Raw genomic sequence first — 21,724 nt, 5'->3', positions numbered from 1 at the left:
TTAATGTTTGTTTGGTCAAGCAGATCCTCATATTTTGGATAGTACGGTCAAGCTACTGGGGTTTGCATCTATCCTGTGGATAGGGAATAACTTGTACTTACCGGAATAACCCTTCATGACGTCTGCCATACATGTACAGTGAAAGTCTGTTTTTTAAAAATGGTGCTCACTCCTGAGTGCAGCGGAAGCCATAGCCGCTGGGTTTCTGTTGTGTTAAACAGCAGACATCCAGGGCTAATGTCATTGATAGGCAGTCGTGCCGATCATATACATTTAACCCCTCAGATGCCATAGTCCGTTGAGATGACGGCATCTGAGATGGCTTGGAGACATGGATTCCACCTCAAGGTTTTTTGCCTTCTTCTTGATCAACACAGTGGAATTATAGGTTGGACCTGTGACATTTTCCCACCTTATCCATATGTTTCTGTTTAATTGTTCTATCAGGAAGGTGACGATTTAATATTAATTGATATTGATAATGGCAACATCTCCTTCTCTGGGAATGAGATTGAGTCTGAGGTCTGTGATGTCCCGGACATGCCGGTAGCCGCTGCAGAGACCTTTATATACAGGTAAGTGATTTTTGCGAAATCTCCTATCTATCTATCTATCTATCTATCTATCTATCTATCTATCTATCATTTTTTCTACATCTTACCTGTATTTATTTCATAGCTTTCTCCATGGCCGGCCTCTATCACAGACTGTGTATTGTATTTCTGTCTCCCAGTATGGAGAACCTTCAGCTACACTATGACCTGGAGCAGTCCCATCGCGCAACAGTCCTGGACATTGGTGAGCAGAGACTGCGGAGGCGGCTGTGGCAGCAGAACCTCAACAGTGAGATACAGGAGATCGCATTGCAACTCATTGTGGACATCTTCAGGTAAAATGTGCTCTACTGTCTATAATGGACTCCATGTTACATACTGGCAACTAAAAGAGCCAACCACGCATTGTGCATGCTTCCTACAAACATATTCACCTTTCATTACTTCAGAGCTGCACTCACTATTCTGCTGGTGCAGTCACTGTGTACATACATTACTTATCCTGTACTGATCCTGAGTTACATCCTGTATTATACTCCAGAGCTGCACTCACTATTCTGCTGGTGGAGTCACTGTGTACATACATTACTTATCCTGTACTGATCCTGAGTTACATCCATATACTCTAGAGCTGCACTCACTATTCTGCTGGTGGTGTAACCATCTATGTAGAACTATGTAATATTCCTTTTCTCCACTTGCTTGGCAGAGATGTGAAGGCGCACCTGAACTATGAGCACCGGGTGTTTAACAGCAGGGAGTTTCTGAAGACCAGAAGTCCAGGAGACCAGGCCTTCTACAGAAATGTGAGTCTTCCTCGTTTAAGGGATAGTGTTTTTTTAACCACTTCACACCTGGGCCATTTGCCCCCTTCCTGACCAGGCCTAATTTTGCAAATCTGACATATCTCACTTTATGTGGTAATAACTTTGGAACGCTTTTACTTATCTAAGCCATTCAGAGATTGTTTTCTCGTGACACGTTGCACTTCATGATAGTCATAAATTTGAGTCAATATATTTCACCTTTATTTATGAAAAAATCCCAAATTTACCAAAAATTGTAAAACATTAGCAATTTTCTAAATTTCTATTTCTCTGCTTTTTAAACAGAAAGCGATACCTCATAAAATATTTATTACTTAACATCCCCCATATGTCTACTTTATGTTGGCATCATTTTGGAAATGTCATTTTATTTTTTTAGGACGTAAGAAGGCTTAGAAATTTAGAAGCAATTCTTCTCATTTTTAAGAAAATTGACAAAACCCACTTTTTAAGGACCAGTTCAGGTCTGGAGTCACTTTGTGGGGCCTACATAGTGGATACCCCCATAAATGACCCCATTGTAGAAACTACACCCCTCAAATTACTTAAAACCGATTTTACAAACTTTGTTAACCCTTTAGGCGTTCCACAAGAATTAAAGGAAAATGGAGATCAAATTTTTACATTTCACTTTTTTTGCCAGATTTTCAATTTTTATCCAATTTTTTCTTTAACATATCGATGGTTAACAGCCAAACAAAACTCAATATTTATTACCCAGATTCTGCGGTTTACAGAAACACCCCACATGTGTGTCATAAACTGCTGTATGGGCACACGGCAGGGCGCAGAAGAAAAGGAGCGCCACATGGTTTTTAGATGCCATGTCCAATTTGAAGCCCCCTGATGCACCCTTACAGTAGAAACTCCTATGAAGTGACCCCATTTTGGAAACTAGGGGATAAGGTGCCAGTTTTTGTTGGTACTATTTTTGGGTACATATGATTTTTTGATCATTCATTATAACACTTTATGGGGCAAGGTGACCAAAAAATTGGTTGTTTTAGCACAGTTTTTATTTATTTATTTTTACAGCGTTCATCCGAGGGGTTCAGTCAAGTGACATTTTTATAGAGCAGATCGTTACGGACGTGGCGATACCTAATATGTATACTTTTTCTTATTTATTTAAGTTTTACACAATAATAGCATTTTTGAAACAAAAAAATTATGTTTTAATGTGTCCATGTTCTGAGAGCTATAGTTTTTTTTTATTTTTCAAGCGATTTTCTTATATAGGGGCTTATTTTTTCCGGTATGAGGTGACGGTTTTATTGGTACTATTTTGTGGGACATACGCCTTTTGGATCACTTGGTGTTGCACTTTTTGTGATGTAAGGTGACAAAAATTGCATTTTTTTTTTACGGTGTTCACCCGAGGGGTTACGTCATGTGATATTTTTATAGAGCTGGTTGTTACGGACGCGGCGATACCTAATATGTATACTTTTTTTTATTTATTTCACTTTAACACAATAATATCATTTTTAAAACAAAAAAAATTATGTTTTAGTGTCTCCATGTTCTGAGAGCTATAGTTTTTTTTATTTTTTGAGAGATTTTCTTATGTAGGGGCTCATTTTTTTGCGGAATGAGGTGACTGTTTTATTGGTACCATTTTGTGGGACATAAGGCTTTTTGATCACTTGGTGTTGCACTTTTTGTGATGTAAGGTGACAAAAATTGCTTTTTTGAGAGTTAAAAAAAAAAAAAATTATGGTGTTTATCGGACTGGGTCGATCATGTGATATATTTATAGAGCCGACCGTCACGGACGCGGCAATACCAAATATGTCTATTTTATTTTGTCTATTTTTAACTTTTTTTTTATTCCTTACATGGGGAATTTTTTCTTTTTTACATGTGTAACCTTTTTTTTAAATTTTTTTAACACTTTATTTTTTTATTTTTTTATTTTACACTTTGCGTCCCCCATAAGGTCATACAAGACCTTCGGGGGACATTTACTTCACTTTTTTTCTTTTTCACTGTTGATTTTTCCTGTAACGGGTTGACATAGTAGCCCCAGTTACAGGAGAAACGCACCCCCCAGAGAGGCTGTACAGCGCAATACAGCGCTGTACAGCCTCAGAGCAGGGCTGATCGAGGTCTCTGAAAGACCTCACACAGCTCCTGCACTCTCCGGTCCCGGCGATCACATGACCGCCGGGCCGGAACAGGAAGCGCATAGCGCTTCCTGCTCTGCATACACAGTGAGCGCTGTGTATACAGCCATCTAGAAGGCAGGGACACCTGGGCACTGTCCCTGCCTTCTCTAAGGGTTGCCCCGCTGTCACTGACGGCGAGCAACCCGATCAGCAGCTGCACGATTAGCGTGCAGCTGCGATTTCTGAATGGACGTTTATATTCAATGGGCGGACGGGAGGTGGTTAATACAAAGCTGTGCTTTAAATCCACCAACCTTAAAGGGCTGTCTCACTTCAGCAAGTGGCATTGATTATGTAGAGGAAGTTAATACGAGCCACTTACTAATGTATTGTGATTCTCCATATTGCTTCCTTTGCTGGCTGGATTCATTTTTCCATCCGATTATACACGTCTCATTTCCATGGTCACCCTGCAATCCGGCAACGGTGGTCATGCTTGAACACTATAGGAAAAAGCACCAACTTCTGCACGCTCCCACGGCTGACGCTTTTTCCTATAGTGTGCAAGCATGACCACTGCTGCTGGATTGCAGGGTGGTCATAACCATGGAAACGAGCCGTGTATAATTTGATGGAAGAAATCCCCTGCATAGACAGAGCTACAAGATAAAATTGTGGCTGCCTTAAGCCACCACTAGGTGGAGCTCACTGGAGATGGATCAGAAAAAATGGAGCTCTGAACTCTAATAAGATACATTATAATATTAATTATGGCTGAATTTGGATCCTGTTTACATTAAACCCTTAAAGGGGTTCTCCTCTTTGAAAGTCCCTACTCTTCCCAATAAGCTGATCAAAAGTGACTGTTTGCTGTGACCTCCGAGCGATCAGCTGTAATCAGTGGGGAAACCTGACTGAGTTTCCTGCAGCGCCACCACAGGTGAAATGAAGCATTACACAGTGTCCATATGTATGTGTGTGTAAAGCAGGACAGGTCCTCCAGAGCAGAGACGATCTTTGGCCAGTTGTCATTGCTTGTCAGATCCTGCTGCATTGTGGACGGTGGAGAGGTTCTGTATAGTGGCGGTGGATACACTACATCTTTGATAATGTGCCTCTGTGAAGACACGGTACCAGCAGTGGGCTGCTAGGAAATTTGAGGTCTTAAACCCTGAGAGCTTTCCGGAGACTAGAGGGAATTCTAAATGCAGCTCTGGATGTGACTGGAGTATAAGAATTGCTGTGACCCCATCTCAGTGCAAGTAACGTGATGTGTTTACAAGGGTTGTGAACCTTACTGGGGAGGTTGGTTCACCTCGTTCTGGATCAGCAGAACATCGCACGTCCACATGATATCCCAAGTGATGGGGCGTCCTCCTAGTAACCGTGTGCTCCTGCCGCAGGTCCTGGACACCTACACGTTCAACTCCTTTCTGAAAGCTCGGCTTAGTAAGAAAATGGACGACTACACCCGTATGGAGCTGAGCACGTCCTCTGAGATCGACGGGTAAACCGATCAATGTTCTTGTATGATAAACATGTCCACATAATGCATGTACAGATGTAGCAGAGCTGAGTTTGTCATTTATAGGACTGCAACTAACCAACATCGGTCTCTGTTCTGAGGGAGTTATCTATTAGATGTTACATCGAGACAGACAGCGAGAGAGAGACCGTGACAGAGAGAGATGTGAGATGGATAGATATTAGATAGATAGATAGATAGATAGGAGAGAGATGGATCGATAGATACAGTGGCGTACATAGAGAAGTAAGGGCCCCATAGCAAGGATCAAACCGGGCCCCCCACACAGGACAGAAGGGTTTCCGCCTAAACTCTTTTCAATGACCCTTGGGCCATTTTTCCACTACTTCATGTGCTAAAAGTTGTTCCTTTAGAGCAGGGATGCTCAACCTGCGGTCCTCCAGCTTTTGTAAAACTACAACTCCCACCATGCCCTGCTGTAGGCTGATAGCTGTAGTCAGTCTGGGCATGCTGGGAGTTGGAGTTTTGCAACAGCCGGAGAGCCGCAGGTTGGCCAAGTTTTCACCTCCAGTAGAAGAGGAGAGGATCCTAACTGGGCCCCATAGCAGTCGCATGGTCTGCCGCTATGGTAGATATGAGCTGATATTACATATGTAATAATATGTTATTTCTCAGCCCGTGTTCTTGCAGTAATCTTTATAAACAGTTTTTTGGCCGTTCAGTTCTCCAGAACATTTGATGATCTAGAACGTCCGATCTCGTTGCTCATAGATTAGAAGACTTTTAGTGAATATACATAGTACGGACCCCTCAGACTTGTGTGGCCGAATTCTTCCGTTTTCCATCCGTGTTGGATGAATTTCATCTCCAGCTGCCGTCTCTTTGTTTACGTCCATAAATAAAACTGATTTCACTTATTTTTAATGTCTCCTGGCAGCCGTCCATGAAAACGCACACATGATGGATGGCGTCCGTGTGCTGTCCATTTAGCGTGAAAACCAGACTAAAATAGTGCGGGCTGTGATTCTCTGCACAGGACTGATGGGACATGAAGAAATTCAGACATGACTGAGCTTTATTGGGCCAGTGTTCAGTCCACGCGCTGTCTGTTACACACCTGGACAGCACACGGACTGCACACACATCTGTTACACACCTGGACAGCACACGGACTGCACACACATCTGTTACACACCTGGACAGCACACGGACTGCACACACATCTGTTACACACCTGGACAGCACACGGACTGCACACACATCTGTTACACACCTGGACAGCACATGGACTGCACACACATCTGTTACACACCTGGACAGCACACGGACTGCACACACATCTGTTACACACACGGACGGCACACGGACTGCACACACATCTGTTACACACCTGGACAGCACACGGACTGCACACACATCTGTTGCACACCTGGACAGCACATGGACTGCACACACACATCTGTTACACACACGGACAGCACATGGACTGCACACACACATCTGTTACACACCTGGACAGCACACGGACTGCACACACATCTGTTACACACCTGGACAGCACATGGACTGCACACACACATCTGTTACACACACGGACAGCACATGGACTGCACACACATCTGTTACACACCTGGACAGCACATGGACTGCACACACATCTGTTACACACCTGGACAGCACACGGACTGCACACACATCTGTTACACACCGGGACAGCACACGGACTGCACACACACATCTGTTACACACACAGATGGCACATGGACTGCAAACACATCTGTTACACACACGGACGGCACATGGACTGCACACACACATCTGTTACACACCTGGACAGCACATGGACTGCACACACACATCTGTTACACACACAGATGGCACATGGACTGCACACACCCATCTGTTACACACCTGGACAGCACATGGACTGCACACACATCTGTTACACACCTGGACAGCACACGGACTGCACACACATCTGTTACACACCTGGACAGCACACGGACTGCACACACATCTGTTACACACACGGACGGCACACGGACTGCACACACATCTGTTACACACCTGGACAGCACACGGACTGCACACACATCTGTTACACACACGGACGGCACACGGACTGCACACACATCTGTTACACACCTGGACAGCACATGGACTGCACACACACATCTGTTACACACACGGACAGCACACGGACATCTGTTACACACCTGGACAACACACGTACATCTGTTACACACCCGGACAGCACGTGCACGCCTTTTCTACACCTGGACAGCACACGGACTGCACACGCGTGTATTTTACACACACGGACTGCACACGCGTGTATTTTACACACCCGGACAGCACACGGACTGCACAAGCACATCTTTTACAGAACTGGATAGCACATGGATTGCATGTGCATGTCTTTTACACACTCGGACAGAACACGGACATTGCTCGTCTACCTGAGCCCTCGGTAACACTTGTGCAGATTGTGTTCTGACTCGTCATGGCCGCTCTATCATACCCGCCTTGTGCTTACAGGAGATCAACCATGTTTTCTGAAAGCCCCCGCCGGCATGCCACGGAGAAGCTGAAGCGTTTCCGAACGGAGTACATGTTTAGTAAGAAGCTGGTTATCAGCATGCCAAACCTGCAGACCATCAAGATGGCCGACGTCCCGGCAGGACCACTGTCCCTGAGGAGACCCCAGCAGGAAAACGGTGAGGAACTTCTTGTGTTTTATACTCCAGTCACATCTGATGCTGCGTCCAATCACCATACATTACAGCATATCTTCTGTTCTGGATTTGAAACCAGCCTGCAGCTTGAGAGATGAGGAGAAGCCAGCGGTTTGTAAATGCAGCTCTGAAAGGGACTGGAGGATAAGACATGAAGTAATTCAAGAGGAATATATTATAATATGATTTGAAAATGATTCTATAGAAAACCTCATAGAAACTGTTTTAGGGCATCATATCCTAGCAACCGTGTTTGTTCATGGGTGCAATGGGCACAGCAAAGGTGAATCCCAAACTGCATCCGATTTATTATTATTATTTTTTTATTCTCGCTATTTTTCTACACCCTACATTTGTATTGGCTTTTGCAGCAGCTGCTTGGCATTGAGTGCTGCTCCTTACTTTACTGTTAACCAGTATTGTCCTTTTCTTGGATGAGGCCCCATTCGCACGACAGTATGGCTGCCGTGCCCATGTTTGGACCACAAACAGTGGGTACGCAAAATATGGGCACCGGCCGTGTGAACTCCGCATTGCGGGTACGGACCAATTGACTTGAATGTGCTGCCGCTCCCCAAATGATAGAACATGTCCTATCTTTTGCCGTTTGTTGCGGAAGTCTATTGGTGGTGCCCGTGTTTTGCGGACCCGCTGTTTGCAGTCCGCAACACGAGCACGGCAGCCATACGGTCGCTCTGCACATCGTTAATTGTAACGAGCCACTTGATACAATGTTGCTTTTAACATTACAGGATACAATGTAACCGGGAAGGAGGTCCACACTTTCAGGGTCCCTGAAGTGGATTTTCCTCTGTCCGCTCGCTGCATCCAGACATACTACACGGATTTCACTAATTATCTCAGCAAAGAGATAAAAGCGCTGCCGCCCGAGAGCTCCACTCTGCTGGCGCGATACTACTACCTCCGAGGGCTGGTCGGCCTGATGCAGGGGAAACTGCTGGGCGCTCTGTCAGATTTCCAGAAGCTTTATAAAACAGATCTACGGATCTTCCCCATGGAGCTGGTGAGGAAGGTCACCCTGTCCCTCCCGGCAGCGGAGCGTAAGAGGGCCGACTGCAGGCCGGAGCTGAAGAAGCTGATCGGGCAAGTCATGGACAAGGAGAGGGAAGTCCCCAGGGCCGACGAGCGCGTCAAGAAGTTTGAGTTACCCAAGACGCACCTTCACATGGAAGACTTTGTACGGAGGATTCAGGAATCTGGAATCGTCAGAGACACCGACACCATACATCGCTTGTTTGATGCTTTGACTGTTGGTAAGTGGGAGAGTCATCACTAGTGCCAGGGTCCAGGGGGGTCAACCCAGGAATAGCAAAGGTCCACGGCATTTTACAGGTTACAGTAGGGTCAAAAGTTTGGACACACATACTGTATGTATGGAATGAATCTGCACAAACTGTTAGTCGTTTTGCAAATACTGTATATTAGTTATCGTATACAGATATACTTCAGAGCTGCACTCACTATTCTGCTGGTGGAGGCATTGCAGCTCTGCAGTATAATGCAGGATGTAACTCAGGATCAGTACAGGATAAGTAATGTAATGTATGTACACAGTGACTGCACCAGCAGAATAGTGAGTGCAGCTCTGGAGTATAATACAGGATGTAACTCAGGATCAGTACAGGATAAGTAATGTATGTACACAGTGACTGCACCAGCAGAATAGTGAGGGCAGCTCTGGAGTATAATACAGGATGTAACTCAGGATCAGTACAGGATAAGTAATGTATGTACACAGTGACTGCACCAGCAGAATACTGAGTGCATAGCAAAAATCTCCAATCTTCCCATATTTATGTCCCATGTGTATACAGAGTTTGGTGATTTTTATTTGTAGACTGCTGTGGTTTTTGCACTAGTAACCTATATGGGTTTTAAGAAAATGTGCATAAAATTGGGTGTTCCTAACAGGGTGGGGCTTAAAAGCGTCTCTCAAATGGGAATGCAAATGTTTGGAGTTATGCCACCTTCCTTATGATATAGGAGCTCAACTATGCTGTTAAAAAGGGGAAGTGGTGTTTCTAAGGACAAGATTGCTGACTGTTTCTAATAGGTGCAACTTCTGGGAACTTTCCAGAACATTAAGTGCTAGTGTAGCAATCCCCCAATGTCATTGTTATCATTGTTTTTTTTAGCTGCAGACATGATCCAGGCCTAACATGCAGGGGACTTGGGGAATGTCCCATTCTGCACAGTAAGGCTGCATGCACATGTAGTGTATAAAGTGTGGATTTACCGACAGAGAATCCACAGCAGAAAAGAGGAGATTTTAATTTGCATATAGTTAATATGATTGAAAAAAGACATAAGTCCATCAAGTTCAACGAAGGGATAGGTGGGGACGCGAATCCCGGAAGGAAGTGAGACCCAGATTTCTACACATTTTCATAAGCAATTTACTTTTAAGAATTTATCTAAACCAGGGGTGCCCAACCATTTTCCATCTGAGGGCCGCACTAGACTTGTTATAAGTTTCACGGGCCAGAACCAGGTAGCTTTGCCAGAAAGAAATGCAAACTCTTTTGGCAGGGCACGTGTGAGCATTACTGCTGTGAAGAGGGCACATATCTGGCCATTATTACTGTGAGGGGACATGTGATGTATACATGTGTATGATGTATGTGATGTATACATGTGTATGATGTATGTAGTGCAGTATGTGATGTATACATGTGTATGATGTATGTAGTGCAGTATGTGATGTATACATGTGTATGATGTATGTAGTGCAGTATGTGATGTATACATGTGTATGATGTATATAGTGCAGTATGTGATGTATACAAGTGTATGATGTATGTAGTGCAGTATGTGATGTATACAAGTGTATGATGTATGTAGTGCAGTATGTGATGTATACATGTGTATGATGTATGTAGTGCAGTATGTGATGTATACAAGTGTAAGATGTATGTAGTGCAGTATGTGATGTATACACGTGTATGATGTATATAATGCAGTATGTGATGTATACATGTGTATTATGTATATAATGCAGTATGTGATGTATACATGTGTATGATGTATGTAGTGCAGTATGTGATGTATACATGTGTATGAAGTGCAGTATGTGATGTATACACGTGTATGATGTATGTAGTGCAGTATGTGATGTATACATGTGTATGTAGTGCAGTATGTGATGTATACATATGTATGATGTATGTAGTGCAGTATGTGATGTATACACGTGTATGATGTATGTAGTGCAGTATGTGATGTATACACGTGTATGATGTATGTGATGTATACACGTGTATGATGTATGTAGTGCAGTATGTGATGTATACACGTGTATGATGTATGTAGTGCAGTATGTGATGTATACATGTGTATGTAGTGCAGTATGTGATGTATACATGTGTATGTAGTGCAGTATGTGATGTATACACGTGTATGATGTATGTAGTGCAGTATGTGATGTATACATGTGTATGATGTATGTAGTGCAGTATGTGATGATCATACACTGCTCTACATACATTACACACATCGATACATTACACCCTACGCTGTCGCCTTCTTCTGCAGGTCCATCTTGATGTCTGGGCTGTAGGCTTCAGCTCCTCAGCCGTCATGCTTCTCGGGGTCCTTGCGCAGCGTGCCCGGCACTCTTTGCTTTAGCCACCCCCGGGAGCCGGCCCCTCCTCCTTCCAGCTCCTGCTGGCTTCCCCTACTGCAGGGCGCTGTATCGCTCCGGCGCCTGTCCAATCTAACCAATAGCAAAGCTCCTTGCTTTGCTATTGGTTATTGCAAGCACAGGCAGCATCGCTGCGCTGTCTGTGCCATTCACAGCGCACCCTGCGCTGATAAAAAGCAGAGAAAAGTCTAAGGCCTCCGGTCACTGCAGGGGCCGCATGACACAGCTTCGCGGGTCGGATTGGCAGCGGGCCGTAGGTTGGGCATCACTGATCTAAACCCTTTTAAAAACTGTCCCCTGTTCCTGCTGTGACCACGTCCTGAGGAAGTCTATTCCACAGTTCTTACAGTAAAGAAGCTTTGACGCTTCTGGAGACTGAACTTTTTCGTCTCCAGTCGGAGGCAGGGCCCCCTTGCCTTTTGAGCGCATTTTACATGGAACCGTTTTTTACAGTATTTTTTGTATGGCCCATGTATATATTTGTATAGGTTAATCATGTCCCCCCCTTTGACGTCTCTTCTCAAGACTAAATAAATTCAATTATTTTACTCTTTCTTCATAACTAAGACCCTCCAGGCCCCTCATCAGTTTAGTCGCTCTCCTCTGTACTTTCTCCAGCTCCAGGGCGTCCTTTCTATGGACTGGTGCCCAGAACTGGACTGCGTATTCCAGATGAGGCTGCACCAACGCTCTGTAAAGTGGTAATATCACATCCCTGCCCCGCGAGTCCATGCCTCGTTTAATGCATGACAATATCCTGGTGGCCTTAGAAGCAGCTGATTGACATTGTATGCTGTTATTTAATCTACCATCTACAAGGACACCCAAATACTTCTCTACAGGTGACTCCCCCAGTGTCACATCTCCTAGGACACAAGATGCACAGAGATTGTTACTACCAAGATGCAGAACTTCACATTTGTCCACATTGAACCTCATTTGCCAAGTTGATGCCCAATCACTCAGAGTGTTCAAGTCAGCTTGTAGTTTATGAACATCTTCCATAGACCGTACAGGACTACACAGCTTAGTGTCATCTGCAAAAATAGAGATGGTGCTATTAATCCCGTCCTCAATATCATTAATAAATAAATTAAATAATAGAGGACCCAGCATTGAACCTTGGGGTCACCACTTATAACCTGGGACCAATCTGAATAGGAATCATTGACCCCAACTCTCTGGACAGTTTTCAATCCAATTACAAACAATACTTAATGAATCTTATCTGCACGCTGTGGAAATTGCATGGGATTCCAGGGGATTGCCATCTAAGCAGTTGTCTGACATGTTCCTTAACGTTTCTGTGCAGTGAACCCACTGTCCTATTAAGAGTTTTCGACAATCTTCTAGTTCTTGTAGATATTTCTAACTGCTCTTCCTCCGACTCTCGCCCCTAGGTTACCAGAAACAGATCGACCCTGAAATCTTCAGAGATTTCTACAACTGCTGGAAGGAAACGGAGGCAGAAGCTGAAGAGGTCGACCTCCCGTCTGGGGTCGCAGAGAAGTTAGATCAGAATGAGTTTGTGTATAAACTTTCTAGCTCGGTCAAAACCAACCTCGGCGTCGGGAAAATCGCCATGACCCAGAAACGCCTCTTCCTCCTGATAGAGGGAAGACAGAGTTACGAGGAAATCGCTATCTTCAGAAACATCGAGGCAAGTATTGTGCTGGGCGTCATCTCCAGGAGGCAGAACCGCTCATTTATATCCTTATTCTATCTGTAAATATATATATATGTCTATCTATCTATCTGTACCCTTTCATGTAGGATGTGAAGATCTCCACGTCGGCCTTCCTGCTCCTGAGGATTCAGACGCTCCGGATTAAAGCCTCCACAAGGAAGGACGTTTTTGAAGCGAACCTGAAAAGTGAATGTGAACTGTGGCAACTGATGATCAAAGAGATGTGGGCTGGGAGAAACATGGCCGATAGTCACAAGGTCTCGTCATATAGATTGCTCTCATTATTTCATTAGATAGATATTATATAGTTATTAGATACATACAGGGAGGGAAGGGATGCAAATGAGCTCTTAACAAGCTCTGCCTCTAATGCCACCAGATGTAAGGCAGCTATCCTAGAAGTCAATGTTCAGCTCTTAAAATAAGCCTTGAGACATGACTTGCATATTAAATAAGCCAGCACCTCATCTGCAGAAAGCTGTTTCGGGGTGATTGCCCCTCATCAGTGCAGAGCAGAGAGTAGTGGCTGGACTGGGTGAGAGGCCTGTGTCCGGGTGATGATGCAATCACCCCGAATCAGCTTTCTGCAGATGAGGTGCTGGCTTATTTAATATCCAAGTCATGTCTCAAGGCTTATTTTAAGAGCTGAACATTGACCTATAGGAAAGCTGCCTTACATCTGGTGGCATCAGAGGAAGAGCTTGTTAAGAGCTCATTTGCATCTCTTCCCTCCCAGAATTCCAGAGGAGCATTTATGGCCTATAGGTCTCCTCATGCTGATTAAGGTGCTCTCTCCCTAAGGAGAGTTAGTTCTCCCCTGACCTAGATAGATACAGACATGCACAGATGGATAGATATGAGAGAGGCAGAGAGAGAAATTTGAGAGATAATTTGATAGTTATTAGGTAGATAGATAGATATGAGATAGGTAGATAGATAGATAATAGATAGATAGATAGTAGATAGATAATAGATAGATAGGAGATAATAGATAGATAATAGATAGATAGATAATAGATAGATAGATAGATAGATAGATAATAGATAGATAGATAGATAGATAGATAATAGATAGATAGGAGATAGATAGATAGATAGATAGATAATAGATAGATAGGAGATAATAGATAGATAGATAATAGATAGATAGATAATAGATAGATAGATAATAGATAATAGATAGATATGAGATAGATAGATATGAAATACAGATAGATAGATAGATATTAGATATATAGAAAGAAAGAGAAATGAGACATACACTGTAGATAGTTATTAGATATTGAGATACATTAATTCAGCACAGACACATATGCATTTTACCCAAATTATTGTACCTACATACTGCCATATAACACCAAATGATACTTCCATTCAGTGCCTAAATGATACTGTTGTGCAATGGTCAAGTAATACTGCCATTCCTAAATTATATCACTATACGGTCCCCAAATAATACCAAATAAAATGCATTAATAATACTGCTATATAATATCAAATGATACCTCCATACAATGCCCATACATTACCGCCAATATAATCCCTAAATAACAATGTCCCTGGTAGTGTAGGGCAGTGAAGGTATAAATGCTCCGCACTGAGGTTTCTCGTGGGGATATCCTAGGAAATAGACAACTGCCCGATTTGCCGCCCCTTAAAACCAACCCTGCCGCTGACCTAAAGCCATAGGAATAATGGCAGGGAAATCATCTACTTGCTGACTGGGAAGGAGACGATGATTTCTACAGCTCCGGTGCTGGACTATTCTGGGGAGAAAATACAAGACCCGTTGCCCAGACTTGTGGTGACCAAAATGGACTAAATATTTGACATATTGTTTGTCTGTAATAATGCTTTGTGTAGGAAAAGAAATATGTTCACCAGCAAGACAACATATTACTAGCAGCAGATTGACATTGAGCTCCAGCTTAGATTCGCCCAATTACCCCCACCCCAATAGTGATAATAGAGACAAGCCCTCATAACTGCAGGTCTGTGAGATAATAAGACCTGCTTTGTATCTGTTCACACAGGACCCTCAGTACGTACAGGAGGCGCTGACAAACGTCCTGCTCATGAACGCTGTGGTTGGGGCTCTGCAGACGGCAAAGTCCATCTATGCTGCATCCAAACTGTCCTACTTTGACAAGATGAGGAATGAAGGTGGGGACTGTTTCTTTGGTGCCGCTCTGTAAAGGTCTAATTTTGGATTGGAAAAACATGGCTGCTTTCTTTCAGAATCAGCGCCACCCCTGTCCATGGTTTATATCTGGTATTGCAGCTCTATTGAAGTAAATTGGACTGAGCTGCAATACCAGGCACAACCTGTGGACAGGTGTGGTGCTGTTTTAGGAAGAAAGCAGTCATCTTTTTCTAAACCTGGACAATTCTTTTAATAAAGGCGACCATGTACATCAAGTTTGCTGTTGCCAGCAGCCACCACTAGGGGGACCTTAAGAGCTTACAGAAGACAGATTTATGTTTATGTATAAATCCATATGTATTGAGCTCCCCCTGGTGGAGGGTGCAGGTAGCCAGAATTGTATTATTTATCTCTATGCCTGTGTGAAGATAAGCGGGAGATTTGGAGCTCTATCAGAAAGACAGAGCCTTGGCCTCTGCAAAGATTTATTATGAAATTAAATAACACAGAATTTTGGACTAGATGAGGAAGTTTGGTTGGAGTTTTCCTTCAAGGATAATTGTCATCTGGTCTGTGAGGTCAAAACATATTGATCCCCCGTGTGATTCATGGGAATAATCTGTTGCATTGATCCATAGTTTCCACGATTCCAATGACGACGGCAGAGACGCTGAAGCACAGGATTAACCCTTGTGCAGGGGAGACGGTCCCTCAGGCGGTCGATGTCCTGCTGTACACACCTGGTGAGTCCCTCTGCCAAATTCCCTTCTGTGACAGGGTCTCCTGCAAAAATGTCCTCCGCGTAATGCCAAGCTGATTATCCGGGCAGCGCAGTAGAACAGCTCCTGTCTGACAGACTGGTTGCTAGGGATACACTGACTGACAACCACAGCTTTTTCTATAGGGTTGTCAGACAGCACATCTGTAGCAACTAATCACAGATTGCTCAGGTCCACATCTTTAATGGAGTTTTCACCCCTGGAGGCCTTTCAGGTCCAGCCCCTGTGGAGGTCTCTGGTCTCCCGGTGTCACCAATGAATGGCCGCAGCAGTAATGTGTCCCTCATGCGTCATGTCGCTGGGACACGTATCTGCTGCGGCCAGTCATCAGCTGCAGCGTCCACGTGTCCTGCGTCAAACCGGACGTGGGGAGACTGGAGAACTGCAGCGGTGACGGGGGTCATCGAAGGAGCTGAAGCGCAGCAGCAGGGATCAAGTAAGTATGATGCCCTCTACAGGTCCAGTCACATTGAGGGGTCTGCCCAAAAGGCCCCCGGAGGTGAACGCCCTTTTTAAAGCATACTAACCCTGCCCCTCTCACCACCCGGGAATGCCAATAAAACTCCCTGGATTGGCCCAGCAAATACAGGACTTTTGGCAAGTATGTTAAAGGTACATTTGGCATTAAAATCAGGGCGTAGAAGGGGCGCCCATGCTTGGTAGAACCCAAATTGCAGCCCCACAAACTTTAAGCCACACCCCTTTTGTATGAATTAGCATAATTGTGCTTCTTTAGTGCCCCAGTTCACAGGACAGTCCCAATCAGAACTGTTGGCAAGTATGTTGTATTAACCATAAGATTGGACACCTTAGTGGTAGAATGGCTGCTCTTAAAGGGGAAGTCCACCCTAAATCATCCAGTGTGTTCATGGGGATCAGACATAGAGTCGGTGGAGTCCAAGTTCTGATCTCCCATGACCTTTCTCTGCTAGGACAACTCGATGCTTCACTGAGAGACGACTGCCCCAAACTGTGGTGCGCCCTGGGCGAGGGAAAAGTGGTCATATTCAACGCATCCACCTGGTCCATCCAGCATCACTGCCTGAAAGTGGGCAACACGAAACTGGTGAGCAGCATGACGGGACAGGCTCATCTTAAAGTTACAGCTACATACAAAATACTGTAAACTTTGCAAATTCTTCATTTATTTTCTAAAATATATCATATCCTCTCCTGTCACATCTAGAGCTGCACCAACTATTTTCTTGTCTTCCATTGTGTTATAGCATACCTGGTGCAAAAACTACCTCTCCTGCAATGCTGTGCGTAGACTCTGAATCACCAGGGGGCAGCAGCAGAGGCTTGAATTCCCGTGTTGCATTAAACCAGGCATGCTCAACCTGCGGCCCTCCAGCTGTTGTAAAACTACAGCTCCCACAATGCCCTGCTGTAGGCTGATAGCTGTAGGCTGTTCGGGCATGCTGGGAGTTGTAGTTTTGCAACAGCTGGAGGGCCGCAGGTTGAGCATGCCTGCGTTAAACAATCTCCGTTTGGCTGTTCAGCACAGACCTGATTGATTCCTTGTTGAATTAATGAATTGAAAATGCAGCTCTGGATGTGACTAGAGCATAACACAGTATTTTACTCGTGTCCCTTTCTATATACACATTCCCTCCCTTACCTTCTACTGCTCCCCCAACCCAAAATGATAATGCATCTTTCAGCTATTGTATGTAACACTCTGCTGAAACCTGTGTCTCCCCCTAGAGGTGCATGGTGGGAGTGGAGCAGAGTCAGGTGTGGATCGGATCCAGTGACTCCATGATCTACATCATCAATACACACAGCATGTTCTGTAATAAACAGCTGAACGACCACCAGGGGGAACTAGTGGACATTGTCATGGACAGCAGCGACAATCAGAAGAGGTAAGGAGACATTCTTTATGGAGGAGCTCCCCCTGCCTGTGTTATGTGGAAGTGCACCCAGAATAGAACTTTAGGCCCTGTTCACATCTGCGTTGGGGGCTCCTTGGCAGATTCTGTCAGAAATAAAAAAAGGTGCAGCATAGAGATTTTAGAGCATGCAAACTTTATGCAAGAACTTTTAGCCAATCAGCAAGAGCAGGACACAAGTCGCCCCCTTGTGGTCTGAGTTGGGTTTACATGAATTTGAGCATTTTTGAACATTTTTATAATTCCACTGCTGGAATGTTTTTGGTGTACTTGGGCACGGTCTTCAGCTTTCTGTCTTACTTTCTCCACAGAGCTGCGTACTCCTGCAGCGCAGACGGGGAAGTCATCGTGTGGGACGTCAACACCTTGAAGATTCAGCACAAGTTCCAGCTCCAGTATCAGGACATAACGTCTATGAAGATGCACAATGATCTGCTGCTTTACTGTGAGTAGTGCAGGGCCAGGGCCCCTCTGAGCAGCCGCTCCTGCTCCATAGCAGTATTAGAAGACTTCCTCTGAATACAAAATCTCAAATCCCCTCCATAGATATAGATAAAAAAAATTGGCTGCCTGCAGTCACCTCTAGGGGGAGCTCACTGTATATTGATTTATAAAACTCCCATTGATCTCATGATTAATAAATCCTTCTGCAGTGAGCTCCCCCTAGTGGTGGCTCCATGCATCAGGAATTTTATCATGCAATTCTACATCTGTGCAGGGGATTTGGAACCGTGTGCCAGAAAAAAGCAAAATATTAAAGTGTATTTCTTTTTTTTAACCCTTCACAGGTACAAAAGATCTGGTCCTTGTGACCAACAAAAGAAAGGAATACTGTTTAAAGCTGGAGTTGATGGGGAACATGCAGAAAATCATCTCTGCCTTCTACTCCATCCAGCTCTTCCCTGAGGTGTGGCACTGCGTATGACACTGCGTATAGGGGGCACGGACCGTATAATTTACTGCTCACTGACCGCTTCTGTTTTTCTCACTTAGAAGTCACAGCTATGGGTGTCATGTAAAGGCGGCAATGAGATATGTGTGTACGACATGACGGATTTCTCCAAGCCCCCACACAGGATCCTTCTGCAGGACTGCTCCATCATCACGTGTATGCTGAGAGTGAAACATCAGGTAACAAGGACCGATCTTCAACATGGAAAAAAGTATGGCTGATTTTTTTTCAAAAACAGCGCCACACCTGTCCTCAGGTTGTGTGTAGTATTGCAGCTCAGGCCCATTCACTTCAGTGAAGCTGAGCACCAATACTTGTGTAGCCCTGTTTATGGGAAGCAGCCATGTTTTTCTAATCCTGGACAGCTCCTTTTAATGATGTCGCTGTGCAGATGCAGTGACATCATCAGTCTTAGACCCGGGTCTCAGGGCTCTCCCATGGAGAATGGAGGCACTTCATATTTCCAAAATGGTTTCTTTAGTAAAAGCATAACTTAAAGGGGTTGTTTTTATACTCTGCTAGGGGATACTACCCAACCGTCCCATGTACTTGTAGGATTGTCGTGTGATACGGCTTGCAGGTGGGCGGGACTGATGTAAATATGCATAAAAGTGGGAGTTTCCTGTTAAGTTTTGTCGGCCAATCAGGGCGGCGTTCAAAAGTGTCCTGCCAATGGGAATGCAGATGTTGGGAAGCACTGGTTAGAGTATATGGACATCATGGGGGGTGGTCTACTATTGGCGACGGCCCCTCTATTAGAGGGTTCTGAGAGCTGATGCATGCCACGTTTTTCACCCTGGAGGACTCCATGGTTGCCCATTGATGGTCATAAATATCTGAAGCCTCATCTGCCCTGCAGGAAATCTTTGTGGTCAGGTTGATGGCTGCTGGGCAGGTAGAATAACATGGAGTTCCCCTTTAATTAGACTGCCCCTGTCTTTTTTTTTTTATAGATCTGGGTCGGCAGCAAGGGAATTTCCCAGGGTAAATTGAAAGGGAAGATCTACGTTATGGATGCGGAGAAGAAGACAGTGGAGAAGGAGCTGGTCGCACACATCGACGTAGTGAAGTCCTTATGTTCAGCAGAGGACCGCTACGTCCTGAGCGGGTCCGGAGATCAAGATGGAAAGGTGGCCATATGGAAGGTGGAATGAAGCCGAGGCAATGGAGCTTTGGTGGATGCAACCTGGTCTCCATGTCCTTCAAAAACCAAAGTCAAGAAGAACAAGGTCCTTCGATTTAACTGTGGTGGAGGCCAGAGTCACACCTCAGGAATAGGCCCCTGATTTATCTTATGTCTTAGTCAAGATGACGAGAGGAATAGGGTATATCATAGGTCATGGGTGATGAGGTCTGGGAGAGTCCTGACTTTTGACTCCCCACCCCCCCCTATACTAGCAAATATGGAGAAGAGAGGTCATGTAGGACATCTCATGACTGAGTTATGGCTGCTGATTGTGAACGTGGAGTGTTTTTTTTGTGTGTGTCATAGCACGTTCTGTGAGTCTGGAGTGGACATTACCTGGACTGGATCTGTTACTGCCCCCCACAGAGAGAAGGGGGACTACACTAAGATTTACTTTACAACCTGAACTGGTCCTGTGCCTGGTGTTATGGGGCATAAGTGACTCCAGTGCACATGGCGGAAAGTCTCCCTGAAATGTGGACGACCTCCGGTTTTCTACGAAGGAAAGGAAGGACGCGGGTTACTACTAGAGGGGTCCAGAGGTGACTTATTAGTCCTTCATGTTGGAGAGATCTTTTCGTGGTTGCCGGGTCACGTGGGGCGTCCAATGTGCAACTAAATAATGTGCTTTAAGTATTGTTACATGAGAACCGTCATCATCATCATCATCATCTCATTGCTCCGTTTCCCTAATATTCAACACTCCTTTACTAATTTCTGAACGGATGTTCATAAACAGGGAATTCCAGTATAAAACGTTTTCCCAGCAATCCAAAGATTTCAAACTCGGCTCTACTGCATCTCATCATTACTACTGTATATTTTAGAGTTCAGCTACATGACGATTTTGATCGCAACAGGTTTTGTGAGCCCAAGTATCGCAGTGTAGCAGGGCTCCCATAGGAATGAATGGGGTCGCAGCACAGATTGCATGTTTGCTATGACTACAACGTGCAAAAAATCCAGCAGTGTTTTGGACGTGCATGTAGCTGTACCCTAAAACCTGAGCTGTGCATCACACATTGAGCTCTGCTGCCTCTGACGGTCTCAGCTTTGCTGCATTTCACAAGCTCAGCTCCTTATAATTTCTGATGGTCCCAAGTTCTTCTGCATCTAATTGCTGCATTCAGCTCCACTGCACCTGACAAACTCCACACTACTACATCTGGCAAACTAATCTTTGATGCATCTGGAGAAAACTTTGGTACTAGGGCTCCATAGTTGTGGTAGGTCAGATTTTCATATTGATGATCTATCCTCAGGATAGGTCATCAATATCTGATCGTTGGGGGTCCGACTACGGGTACTCCAGCTGTTTGAAGAGACAGTGGTGCTCTGGTAAGTGCTGCAGCCTCTTCATGTGAATGGGGCTGCAGTACCAAGCACAGCCATTATCCAATGGATGGCGCTGTGCTTGGTAAGCTGCGAGGACATCTCAAACAGCTGATCTGAAGGGGTGTGGGGTGACAGACTCCCGCCGATCCGATATTGATGCCCTATTCTGAGGATAGGTCGTCGGTATTACACACCTGGACAACCCCTTTAATCAGTGGCGTAGCTAGAATGGACTGGGCCCCACAGCAAATTTTTGAATGGGGCTCCATCTCACAGTAATTTTTTAGCGACCCCTTCCTTTCATGCCGCCCCTATTCCTGTGGCTAGTAAAGATTGCTCTCAGACCAGGGCCGGTGTAACGTTACATTACCCTACT

General features: G+C 44.7%; 1 protein-coding gene across 3 annotated transcripts in view; it reads left to right on the top strand.

Moving 5' to 3' along the window:
- The window catches only part of DENND3 (DENN domain containing 3), a 54,157-nt gene extending 33,302 nt beyond the window's left edge, over nt 1-20,855 (top strand). For 2 of the 3 annotated variants that reach the window (XM_040432230.1, XM_040432229.1), the window contains exons 9-24: nt 448-575; nt 734-889; nt 1,264-1,360; nt 4,893-4,996; nt 7,514-7,692; nt 8,463-8,984; nt 12,772-13,031; nt 13,145-13,315; nt 15,092-15,221; nt 15,840-15,944; nt 16,913-17,046; nt 17,688-17,848; nt 18,187-18,320; nt 18,664-18,782; nt 18,869-19,006; nt 19,781-19,981. In XM_040432230.1, coding sequence (XP_040288164.1) covers nt 448-575; nt 734-889; nt 1,264-1,360; nt 4,893-4,996; nt 7,514-7,692; nt 8,463-8,984; nt 12,772-13,031; nt 13,145-13,315; nt 15,092-15,221; nt 15,840-15,944; nt 16,913-17,046; nt 17,688-17,848; nt 18,187-18,320; nt 18,664-18,782; nt 18,869-19,006; nt 19,781-19,981 — 2,739 coding nt within the window. Of the gene's footprint in view, nt 1-447; nt 576-733; nt 890-1,263; nt 1,361-4,892; nt 4,997-7,513; nt 7,693-8,462; nt 8,985-12,771; nt 13,032-13,144; nt 13,316-15,091; nt 15,222-15,839; nt 15,945-16,912; nt 17,047-17,687; nt 17,849-18,186; nt 18,321-18,663; nt 18,783-18,868; nt 19,007-19,780 lie in introns of all 3 variants that reach the window. The other variant, XM_040432228.1, reaches the window with a different exon arrangement.
- The last annotated feature ends 869 nt before the right edge of the window (nt 20,856-21,724 follow it).

Source organism: Bufo bufo, chromosome 5 (assembly GCF_905171765.1).
Source record: "Bufo bufo chromosome 5, aBufBuf1.1, whole genome shotgun sequence".
Lineage (NCBI taxonomy): Eukaryota > Metazoa > Chordata > Amphibia > Anura > Bufonidae > Bufo > Bufo bufo.
Note: the sequence above shows the minus strand (reverse complement) of the source record. Positions and strands in the feature narration are given on the sequence as shown.